At 40.1% G+C, this 11,965-nt stretch overlaps 1 protein-coding gene across 1 annotated transcript; it reads left to right on the plus strand.

Annotated features, from left to right (window-relative positions):
• The first annotated feature begins 3,540 nt into the window (after positions 1-3,540).
• Positions 3,541-11,745, plus strand: CCN6 (cellular communication network factor 6). Its single transcript, XM_083608693.1, has 5 exons — positions 3,541-3,732; positions 6,294-6,579; positions 7,210-7,449; positions 9,193-9,386; positions 10,374-11,745. Exons 1-5 carry the CDS (start codon positions 3,613-3,615, stop codon positions 10,653-10,655), a joined length of 1,122 nt encoding a protein of 373 aa, XP_083464819.1. The 5' UTR covers positions 3,541-3,612; the 3' UTR covers positions 10,656-11,745.
• Positions 11,746-11,965: the final 220 nt, after the last annotated feature.

An 11,965-nucleotide genomic window follows, 5' to 3' on the forward strand; every position in this document is an offset into this window, starting at 1 on the left:
GGAGGCTTCGTCTCCCGAGAATGTTTCAAACCCCACCCCCCGCGCCCCAGTGGCGGACTGGCTGGCTGGAACTTTGACATGGCCGGGACCTCCGGTGCTGCTCGCTGCCATGGTGTCCACCATGTTGCCTCCCTGGAAGTCCCCAGGCATGAATCTGGGGACATTAAAATCCGGTGACATTCCGGGGACAGATTTTGTCCATGGGACAGAATGGTGAATCCGGGGACTGTCCCCGGGAACCGGGGACATCTGGTAACCCTAAACAAGACCCCCACTCCACTGACCTTCCTGGGACCAACTGCCATTTGCATCCTCCTTTGCGTTGGTAGTAGAAGGAGAAAGCACAGATCAAAATTTTATGTGACGTTTGTTTTGTAAACCGTCTTGAGGGCTTTTAAAATCTAAAGGCCAGGCAAAAGTACCCCTTACATCCCCAAATGCCTCCATAATCTCATTAGCCAATTCGTCTTGGGCAAGAGTTGCGGCAGATTTGGGGTTTTGTCTCATAACTTCAACAGCTTTCTACATCCAGGGAATATTTCAAAGGATAACCCACAGGCAGTAACCCTATGTCCATTCTGAATTGTTAAGCCTACCCCCCCACAGCCCCTCCCATTTCAACAGATGAAACTAAGGGAATGCTTTTATGCTCAGCTTCCAGCTGGCATTTCCATGGAAACAGAGAACTTGATTATCCATTCACTCAGATGAGTTAAAAAATGAATAGCATTCCTATCATAGTAGTCAACGGATGTACATCTTTGGAAAACTGAAGCAAAAAGAGATTCAAGCCTATTTCTCTTTTTTTGTAGACTTTCACAGAGCACACACCTCATATAAGAGCTGTGTTCAAGTCATTGACACCAGTTTGGTTAAAAACGAAGGATGTGGTCATTTTTTATATTTTTTAATGTATTTTTATTGACGATATTAAGTGTCTTTGTGTGCACATCACAATATAGCAATTGATGACGTGCTAAAGCTCTGGGAGCTAGAATCTCCACTGCCTTATGCCATCAGCAGTTAGAGTTTGTAACCAGGGACAGCAAAGATTATCTTTGATAATTACAAGTTGTCTGATGTAGTCCTGATGATACTGTCCAATACCAGCCTACTTGTTTCAGCTATTGGAATTTGCTGCTCTTGTTAAGTGTGATGGGCACAGGTTGTGTACTACTAGATATTATTCCAATAATAATAATATATAATTTATATCCCACCCATCTGACTGGGTTTCTCCTGTAACTATTCTCCTGTTGAGGTTTTGTATTTTCATTGCTTTCTCAGAGGAGCAAAGACAAACCTCTTGTCACCTTCTAAAGAAAATAGTTATATGGTTTTGATATCTTATTGTTGTGGCTGTTATAGTAGAAAGAGTTAAACTTCAATGGCTTCAGATGATGTCATCAAAAAGGGACAGCTTTGTTTGGAGGTAGGTTGGTTGCAGTAATGCTCTTGAACAAATTAGATCTGTCTCAGCTCTCCTGTGTTGTATCCATGCACTGTGTACACATGTACGTTTATGCTGCACCATCTATACGTGAGCACCTTCAGTTTTATGCATCTGAAGTCTATCTCATTGCTTCCGGTTCGCATTAGTGGGTGCTTCTTGCACTGTGTGTTTTCCTTGCTGCTCAGTACTTCCTGACTCTCTGAGTTCACATGAAGCCTGTTTATCTATCTGTGCACACTTTTAATTTTTAAATTGTTTGTGGCCCTGCTTTGTTTTGGCAATTTGCAGATCTGAGTAACTGAAAATTGGTCACATCTCTTTAAGCTAAATAATCATTGCCAGGAAGATGTCTCTCTCCCTCCCATTCAAGCATGCCTGTGTGGCTCTTAATGCAGCTGTTTTGTGCTAAAACAATTCTGCAAAAAATAAATAAATCTGTTTATATTTTTTCACAGCATTGTTTCCGTTGGACAGATGGAATAAAATGGGAGTACGGTGTGTGGTGATAGCACCCCAAAAATGTCAACACACCCACACAATAACGGTATTTAAGAGCATCCACACGTGGCTAATGTAATTTTACATTGGATATACTTCCTTGCTGGATTATCCCTGGATCAGGAAAATCCAAATTTAATGGAGGGAAAGTGCAGGCTGCCAGGTAGGTGAGAATGATACTATGTGGGTGAAACAAAGAGAGGCATAAGCAGCTTCAAATCCACATTGAACTCCCTTGTCGATGAGCCCTTAATAATATTGCAGTGATGAGAATTTTGTGCCCCTAAACAGTCAGCTACCACTCTGTTGTCAACTGGAACTCCTCCATCTTGAGGCAGCCAGCTCCAGCTAATTTAGGGCATCTTAAATGTAGCAATCAGCAGCTTGCTTCAGCTAGAGAGCAATGAGCCAATGTAGCTGCTGCGGAGAACACTGGAAGCAGAAGCCTGCAGGGCACTTTATGGTTCAGTTCAGCTTTAAGCTCTTGGGAAAGAGATTAGCCTGAGGAAACTCTCGGCTATGTTTTGAAGAGCAGAAATGACTCTCTGGGGGGTACACTGGAAGGAGAGAGGAGGGAGGAATCTATGAAAGTGATTTGTTTTTTCTGACATTTGTTGACAAATATTTTGCTGCACTGACACCTTTAAATAGGGGTGTCTGAATCATCTTTCACAAGCCTTCCTTAAGCAGCTGCTTTCCTGAAGTCTGTAACAAAGCTAAAATTAGCAAAGGGGGCTGTTTTAGGCCTTGTTCAGTCCAGGCACAGAGTGTGCTATTTAGGGGTTCTTGATCAAAATATTCCACAACTTATCAGTGCAAACAACTATTTATGATTTGGGCTCCTCTTCACTCTCCTTCCAACCTCTATTGCCCTGCCCCTAAATTAATAACTTCCCAAATATCTCCCAAAAGTTCTTTGGTATTTTTGTATCAGTGACAGCCATTTCAACCAAATGTTCCAATTCCATCTTGTTTTCTCCTCCAGTGGCTTCAAGTTACAAGAAATGAGATTCCAGCTAAACTTCAGGAAGAATTGTCAGACAGTAAGAGCTGTTCGACAGACTCCCACAAGAGGTGGTGGATTCTCTTTCCTTGGAGATTTTTAAGCAAAGGTTGAATGGCCATCTGCCATGTATGATCTAGTTGAGATTCCTGTATTGCAGGGAGTTGGACAAGACTAGACAATCCATGGGGTCCCTTCCAGCTCTACAATTCTAGGATTCTATGGTTTGTAGACAATCCTCATCCTACCAGTCTACTTGTTCCCTAGCTTTAATCCTGATCTCAAAGCTGCCATACCCAATATGGACACCCCCACATCTCTTACATCTTCAGACAGACACAACCTACCCCTGAGCAGTGCCTCACGATTTGCTAGATTGAAATTTGAAAAAAAAGAAGAAGCCAGGGAACAATCTCATGCTTTGCATTAAAAAATAATGCTCTGAAATAAGGGGAAATATTTTAAAATATATTCCTAAAAGTAATGAGCAGGCACAACTAGCCTAATTTGGAGAATAAGCCTCAGGAAAAAGAGTTATTTGAAAGATTCAGGATGAAGCTAGTTTTTTTGTGAGGGATTCCAAACATGAATATGTGTGTCTTTGTGAGTGTGCTGAGGAGAGAAGGTTTGCAGAGGAGAGACAGAGGAGACTTTGTGCATGGTGTTGGCTCTGACACAGCTCAGCCTGTTCACTCTCTCTGTTTTTCATTTCTGCCTTCACAGGAACATGCAGTGGCTCCTCATCCCCACCATCCTTATAATCACTTATGCTCAACAGGTAAGTTTTCTAGAAAAAAAATCCTCGCCAGAACAAAGGCTGAAACTTTTGTTTTGCTTCTTAAGCAAGTGAAATTAACTTAAGGGAATAAATTGTTTGTGCATAATATTGAGTTGTTCCTACTTGTGGGTGATTCTTTTTTCTTTTTACATAATTTGCAATTCTAACACAAGGCACTTGATTGGATTATTATGGCATTATGCTTTTATAAAATTCTTAGAGCGTTTTTTTGGGGAGTCTCTAGAAATTTTTATAAATTGTTTTCTGCTACTATGTTTAAAGCAAGCATATCCCCCCTGTTTAGGTCCCTGTTGTCTTTCATGGTACAGTCTGCTTGAGTTACAAATAAATTTGCTTTTAGAAAACAGCTTTAATTTTATTAACTAAATCTAGTCATTTTTCATCGACCAATACAAATGACCCAAATTACATGGAAATGGGATTTCTAGAGTACACAAGCAGTTTCTTCCTCGTCCCCATTTCTGTATCTAGTTATTTTCCATAGTTTTATCTTTCTTCCTAGCCATAAAGTCTTTTAGGACTGATTATCTCCTTTCCACCTAGTTAAAAAAATAACATTGCAAGGTTACTATTGATTCCTATCACAAGTATTTTGTTCAATAGTACCTTTGCTGCAAGAAATTGCTGCACAATTTTCAGTTCTGCACTCCACTGTTTTTACTTGGTGGGAAATGGTTAATCGGTCCTAAAAGGCTTTATGGATAGAAAGAAAGATAAAACTGTGGAAATCAACTTGATACTGAAAAGGGGGATTTTAAAAAAACTTGCCTTGTGTTTTGATATACTCTGTTTTATAATGTTTATTATCATTCTGATATTTTGCATTAATTGCTTTTATGTTTATGTTAGCTGCTTTGGGATTCTCTTGGGAAGGAAAGGCAGGTTATAAGTAATCAGTGAAATAAGGATAGCAAAACTGTTCAATATTAGCTGTACACTTTTTCCAGGACGGTTAACAGATAATTTTAGAGTAGAGCAGAACTAGTTTTTCTAAAGATTACAGAAGTTTGCACTTGGGGGAGTAGAGTGGGGAAAACTAATATTTCTGTGTATGGAGCATGGTCCCCTGAAAGATTCCTGCAGCTTGTTTTGTAGGAGCGCCAATCTGCTGAATATGCATGTACGCATGTGCTGTTATTAAAAGAAATCCTTTGCTGGCAGGCCTTCATTTTCTTTCCTCTCACTGGATATTATTGAGGCTCTTCCAGCTATGTGCCCACTGCCCAGTTCTCAAATATTTGACTTGTGTGCTGTAGGCACTGCCATTGGACGCAAGAATTTACAGATGCTCCCTTGCGCCTCCAGAATAGCATATCCTGAGTAAGTTGCTCAAGCTCCTGAGTAACGTAAAGTACACAAATAGTGTCATCGGTTAGTGACATGGTGCTGCACCTGTGAACGTTTGCACAGGAAAGGAAAGAAAAGTTATGAACACCATTTCCAGCCTCCTCTCCCCAATGGTAATAGCAAGCTCAGGGCCCCTGGGCTGGATTAGGATAAGGTTACCAGATTTTTTTCAATGAATCCGGGGATACTTTTCAACTTCCTACTAAACAGATGGATTTTGTGAGGGAACTGATTTGTAAATCCGGGGACTGTCCCCAGGAAACGGGGACATCTGGTAACTTTAGATTAGGACCACAGTGGGGACACACAAAGAAAGGGTGAAAGCCCTCTACCCTCATGCCAGGGTCCTGGTGCAAATCAGGGCCTTCCAATGCTTGTTGTTCACTTTTAAGATGTGATCTACAATTGCGAACTGTGTGAATAGTTTCAGGTTTAGTTGGTCCTAAACTACACCTGGCAATTGAAGCAGGAAGCTGGCTAAACACTGTTAGCCAAGCCCCACATCGAAAGCTGTTGTTGTAAGGATACTAAGATTGCCCCATAGCCCTGAGGATATTTATAGTTGTATAGTTTCTGTGTCACTGTACCATCTGGGTACAGTGCCATTTACTTGACTCGATGGAGATGTGTGTGTGTGCATGTGTACATGGTGTGTATGTAGATACCTCTGACTTTTGCCTAGCTAGAATGTAGACTGCTGTACAAAGGGAGGCAGTCATACCTGACCAGACTGAATACATGCCCCTGTGTGTCTGGGAGGCTGGGAATCCTCCTGGCCGGGCATTAGATCCAACAGACAAATGCATTATAGAATTTTCTTTAAAAATGTTTAGGGGTACTGTCATTTTGACTCAAGAAAACCACCCTTTTATAGTTCAAATCGGGGAAAATAAATACAGTAAATGGCCCAAAATACAAAGATTCACAAAATGTTTAAGGGTATGCGTCCCCTGCATCCCCCCAGAAAAAAGCACTGCATTATACAGTACCAATTAGGACAGAGTTAAACAAGATTTTCTTTACAAGGGAAAATATTTTGTTGTTGTATTGTATATAACTGTAGCTTGCCACGATCTCTTGCGAAAGGGGAAATAAATATAAATAACAGCAGTGTGTTTGTGTGTATACACACGCACATTTGCCATTTTTGTTGGATGTTTTCCAGCTCTCAGGTAAGTCCACCTATATGAAAGCTTTCTTGCAGGGTGCAAACCAACAGGCAGAAGCAAGGAAAGCCTGGAGAAAAATCTGCAGAGGTTCATCAACGCAGAGAGCTATGCCACTGGCCCTGCAGATGCCCAGTGGTACCAACCTGCAGTCCCGGGGTGAGCCTGGTGAAGGATGGCTGCGGATGCTGCAAGATGTGTGCCAAGCAATCAGGGGAAACATGTAATGAAGCTGAGGTCTGTGACCCCCACAAGGGGCTATACTGCGACTACTCTGCAGATAAGCCTAGGTATGAAAATGGAGTATGTGCATGTAAGTCCCTCGTTTTTTTCTATTTTCTATCACGTGTGTAGTATGGGAATAGGGAATAAAATGTAACACCATGACTTCCATTGCTTTCTTCAGTTTCACACCCATTTTCTTTCAAAGGAGATGCAACCCTAAATGATAATTAAAAAATGTATTTTCTTGATGTCAATGGGCCTTAAATTTTTAAGAAAACTATTATTGCTGGTGTTTAACAATTTGGAAATTATATCTCTAAATTGGACTCTGCTAACCGTTAGGAACTCAGGCACCCACAGAGAGCTTTGGAAAGGAATCTTGTGGCGTTGCCCTTTTATAGAAGATTTTTGGGAAACAGCAAATAAAATAATGGTTGTAGCAACTGTGATATTATATCCTGCTGTCATAGTCAAGGGTTATACTACAGTAGGTGCAAAATCTTAAGCAGTCTGAATTGTGGATTTTTAATAGTCAGTAAATTTATATATGCAAAATAAGTATATGTAGTTATTTGAATACTCCAAAGGACCCATAAAAGCTAAACTCTACTGTTATTAACAAATGTCGCCTAGGAAGTCTTACGTTCCATTTGTCTAGAACAGACCTCTTGCAGGGATCCACACAGGTTTACTTGGTTTTTTTCTTCACTATTCCCAGATATGATAGCAGTGGGTTGTGAGCTCAATGGGGTGCACTATGTCAATGGCTACAACTTCCAGCCCACTCCTCTTTACAAATGTCTGTGTGTGAATGGTGCAATTGGATGTACACCTGTCTTCATCTCAAAGCCAGCACCTAATGAATGTGCAGCACCGAAGAGCAGAAAGAAATCTGGACAATCCAAATGTGTTTCAGGACAGCAGGAGCAGCAGTCAACCAGTTACAGATTAATGTCAGGTAGGCAAGGCTAGACTGATATCTTCTTCATGATAGATTTATTTTTTTAAAGAGGTGTTTCCTTATTATTTGAGGCAGGTAAAGTTATTTGCATTTCCCCTTTTTAAATAGGTAACAAAAACTTCTGGTACTTGTAGGGCAGCTTTATAATTGAATTTATAATTGTTAGATTGGGGTAGAGTAGGTGCTTGTCTCTTCTTGTAGGTCACTGTTAGGTTCCGGGGCAGGATTGGGAAACCTTTGTGTCAAGAGCCTCAGAGGTAATCTTTTGGGGGCTCTGTGCCAGAGCCACAACTTTAGTGCTGCCACTCCTTTTTCTCTCTTTATGCCCCTTTGTCTCTCTCCCCTCTCCACCCCATAAGCTGCCAGAAAGAATGGGAACAACTTGCTTTGGGAGGACTGTTTCCCCCCCCCTCCTTCCATGACTCCATTTGTTTGAGCTTTCTCCATTCTTCCCTCTATCACCCCAACCGCATGAAGTTACACCGAGGGCCACATGCAGGACCCAGAATGGATGGCCTTCCAGATTTTTCAGCTACATTATCAATATAGTCAGAAGTACACCAGCCAACCTAGGGGTCCAAAACAATATGACTCCTGTAACATAGAAAAGCTTTTCAGAAGATATCAACACACATTGGATGTAGAACATGCCCTGTAATGTTGCTTGCAAGATATTAGGGCAAGACTAGGCAGCAAGTAGAGAAAAGTTGAAAAAGACAGATTAGACAAAACACACAGTTGCAATCTTACTTCTATGAAAATGCTGAGAACCTCCAAAACAATCCAAGCAGCTTATGATTTATACACTATTAATGCATGGTTTGCATGCTCTCACAATTAATTTTGAAAGCTAAGGGTTTTTTCCTTCCGTATCTTGCCGAACAAGCTTAATTTTAATATTTTACTATCTTTCCTTCTTTCTGCATGCACTGCCCTAGTTAACAAATCCCTGTTGTAAAAGCAATGAAATTATTTTATGTACAACAAATATATATATAAACCCACAGCTTTGTAACCTTGCTTTATTTATTTCAGATCTGTGCCAGGCTTTTAAATTTGCTTCCTGCGCTGTGATTTTTAAGCTGCTGCTGCTTACTTCCCAGGTACCCTCATATATCTGCTCTGTCCTCTTGAACTGTGCACATTTCAAATCTGGTCAGTCATCCTGTAGAACTCCCATCATCAGGATTTGCTATGTGGAGATTGTAAAAAGCAGGTTTAAGATCTATAGCTATTAATGCTCCGACTCTTTGGAATGTGGGGATAAAAGCCCTCAACCCCAATCCTCTTAAAGAAAACTAATTTGATACAGAACTTTCAGCATATGTATGTTGATAAAGCCTGGCCTAGGTGCCCCATATCTACTTTAACACAGGTATTTCACATAGCCAGTCTATTTTGTAAGAACTTTTTCAGGAAAATGTCTTGCTTTCTAGGGCAGACTTGAGAGTCATGGCATTAAGAAACAAACAAGCAGCATTACCAAGATATAAAATCAAATCTTTGGAGACTGAGGTGCTAAATTCCTATAAAAGTTAATTGAACTTGTGGCAGCTATTTCTTAAAATCTAAACCCAATTTCTGTAATTTAAGCAAGTAAAATCCAAAAGGTGATCCTGGCAACCTGGCATGCTTAATTCTCATGTTCCATGCTATTTTGGGGTTGCCTTAGTAGAACTGATCTGAATTAAACGGCTTAAAAATATTTGGCTCAAGATGTAATATAATTCTGTCTTCTAGCTTTCAGAAGTGTACCGCTTGTTTTAAAGAAGAAGTGCCTGGTTCAAGCAACTCCTTGGACACCTTGTTCCCGAACCTGTGGCATGGGAATATCTGACAGAGTGACCAATGAAAACAGTAAATGTGAAATAAGGAAGGAAAAGAGACTGTGCTACATTCAACCATGCCAAGCAAAATTTCCAAAGAGCATAAAGGTAAACCACATTTCAGAACACAATTTCCTCATTAGGCTGAAAGTATTAACTGCTAGATGTATGATTTTTTAAATAACCATGGGGCTGGTGGGGAGAGAAGTTATGGTCTTGCTGTTCAATTGTGGATTTGAAAATTAGGGAGACAAGAATAACAGATCATCTTGTAGAAGCTTGTGGAATGTTTTCTACATTGCACATATGGCACATAACTACCAATAGAGAATTATTGGGCCCTTCTTTGTACTACTGGTGTTCAAAGGAGATTCTTTCAGGTGCCATCTACCCTATTCATTTAAAGCAGTATTATACCACTTAAAATATGAATTGCATTCCTCCAGTGAATCCTGGGAACTGTAGTATATTCAGGGTACTGGGAGTGGTTAATAGACTCCCTATTCCCCATAGCGCTACAATTCCAAGAGTGATTTAACAGTCAATCTCTTCCCAGCAAACACTGCGAATTGCATCTACTTGAGGGGGACTAGAGGTCCCTAGGAACTCTTAGAACCCTGAACAAACTACAGAACCCAGGATTTCTTTGGGGGAAAGCCATGGCTATTTAAAGTGGAATCATGCTGCTTTAAATATATACTGTAGTGCAGTGTATAATCCATGTCTATTAGCACTGGTGCTTGCTGACTGCATTCCCCAGTTGTCACGTTTATATTAGCCCAAATCAGGTGTCCAGAAAGTCAGGTGGTAAAGCGCTGGGATGAATCTCACAGGTCACTGATTAAATTTCCCACTCATATAGTGCCACAGTGGTCTTGAAGTGGTAGGATAGTGAACCTGCAGGAGTTAACTGTGTAGAACTAAGTTATCAGCACTGCACAAAAATCAAGCAATGCTAAACTTATTATTTTAAATTTGCATGCACTGTAGGTGGCTAAAAACATGGCCTCAACACTGCTTCTTCAATATGCATGTACAGTAATAAACTTCACTTTGAACATAATAGCAAGATTTTACTTTTACTTATATTTCAAGATACCTAAAGGAAAAACATGCCGACCTACATTCCAGCTTGCCAAGGCAGAGAAACTAGTATTTTCTGGATGCACAAGTACACAAAGATATAGACCAACCTTTTGTGGAATCTGCCTGGACAAGAGATGTTGCATACCCAACAAATCTGTAATGATTACAGTGCAGTTTGATTGTCCAAAGGAAGGCTCCTTTAAGTGGAAGTTGATGTGGATTACATCTTGTGTTTGTCAGAAGACATGCAATGATCCAGGAAACATATTTTCTGAACTCAAACTCTTGTAAGTGGCAACACAGGAAAGAAAATGGTCAAATGTTCCCATGAAAAGTTGCTCATGTAACACCACTGACAGGTAGCTGTGTTTGAAATTTTAGGTTTTAAATGAATTCACATAGCAATCCTTTCATCCAAGACAGAGCTTGCCCCTAATGTGTTTATTTTGAAAAGCAGAATGTGTGGCTATTATATCCAGTTAAATACTGTAGCTACAAAGCATTTTCTTAAATATTTTAAAATGCAATACTTTGATAATTTATGTGGAAGGGGTATACCAATCCCATAAAAAAATGGCAGGTTTTCAAACATAAAAATTCAATCAGTTACCTATACACAACTGATTCATATACATGATTGCCCAAAGATGCATATACACAAGCCCCACCCCAACATCCAAGTGCTCAATCCCTGATCATCGCCACAGTGAACAGGTCTGCAAGGGACCTCATAAAGCCTGCATGAGATGTTCAGCTGACATGAGTGAAAGCTCCCTTAAGATCTTCCCTGTTCAATGCAGGTATGATTAGGGATTGAATGAGAAGTGTGCAATGCATGGACATTGTGTGCACACCCCTTCACTTTTCTCTAAATTTGCGCATAAGCAATATTTCAAAGCTGTAAAGTGAACAATATCAGACTGTTTGCAAAAGAAAGAATTCAAAACGCATAAAATCATTTATCCAAATAGTTTGCATGCATGTGCATAGTGTTAACTTGTGATTAAGAAGAACTCAATGGAGTTTACATCTGAATAGAAACGTATAGGATTGTACTGCACCTGTGTGAAAATGTGGTGGTGTGCAATTTGTCACCCAAACCAGCTAGTGATGGGTACATAAACTTCAACACATGCATCTCCTCAGATAGATCAGGGTGATTGAGGGAGTCAACACAAAACAAGGATTTGGGCATTTATTTATGATTATTTATGCGATCTACAAAGCATGATTGTATGTATCAAATTGCATATTTCTTGATGATCGATAGTGTAGTGAAACACCTTTATGTTTACTGGAACCAAAACGTAGTTTTCTAGACAGGCAATTTTCTATGGAACAGTCTTTGATATTGATCTCCCAGGTTAGTATTTTCCTTTTCTCTTCAACAAAAACAAAGCAAAGCAGCCAAGCAATTTAGCAGCATTTCTGTATGCCTCTTAAAAATATTGTATCAAAGCCTGCAAATCGGTAAGAATGTAAATACTCGACTTGTGAACTGGAGGATAGAACCTTCTTGTATGCCGTTTCACGGATAACTGCGTTATTTAAAGTTACTCTGCTTGCATGGAAAATCTCTATAACATAATGTTCTCTACAAC

Source organism: Podarcis filfolensis, assembly GCF_964270895.1.
Source record: "Podarcis filfolensis genome assembly, chromosome: 3".
NCBI classification, from domain to species: Eukaryota; Metazoa; Chordata; class Lepidosauria; order Squamata; family Lacertidae; genus Podarcis; species Podarcis filfolensis.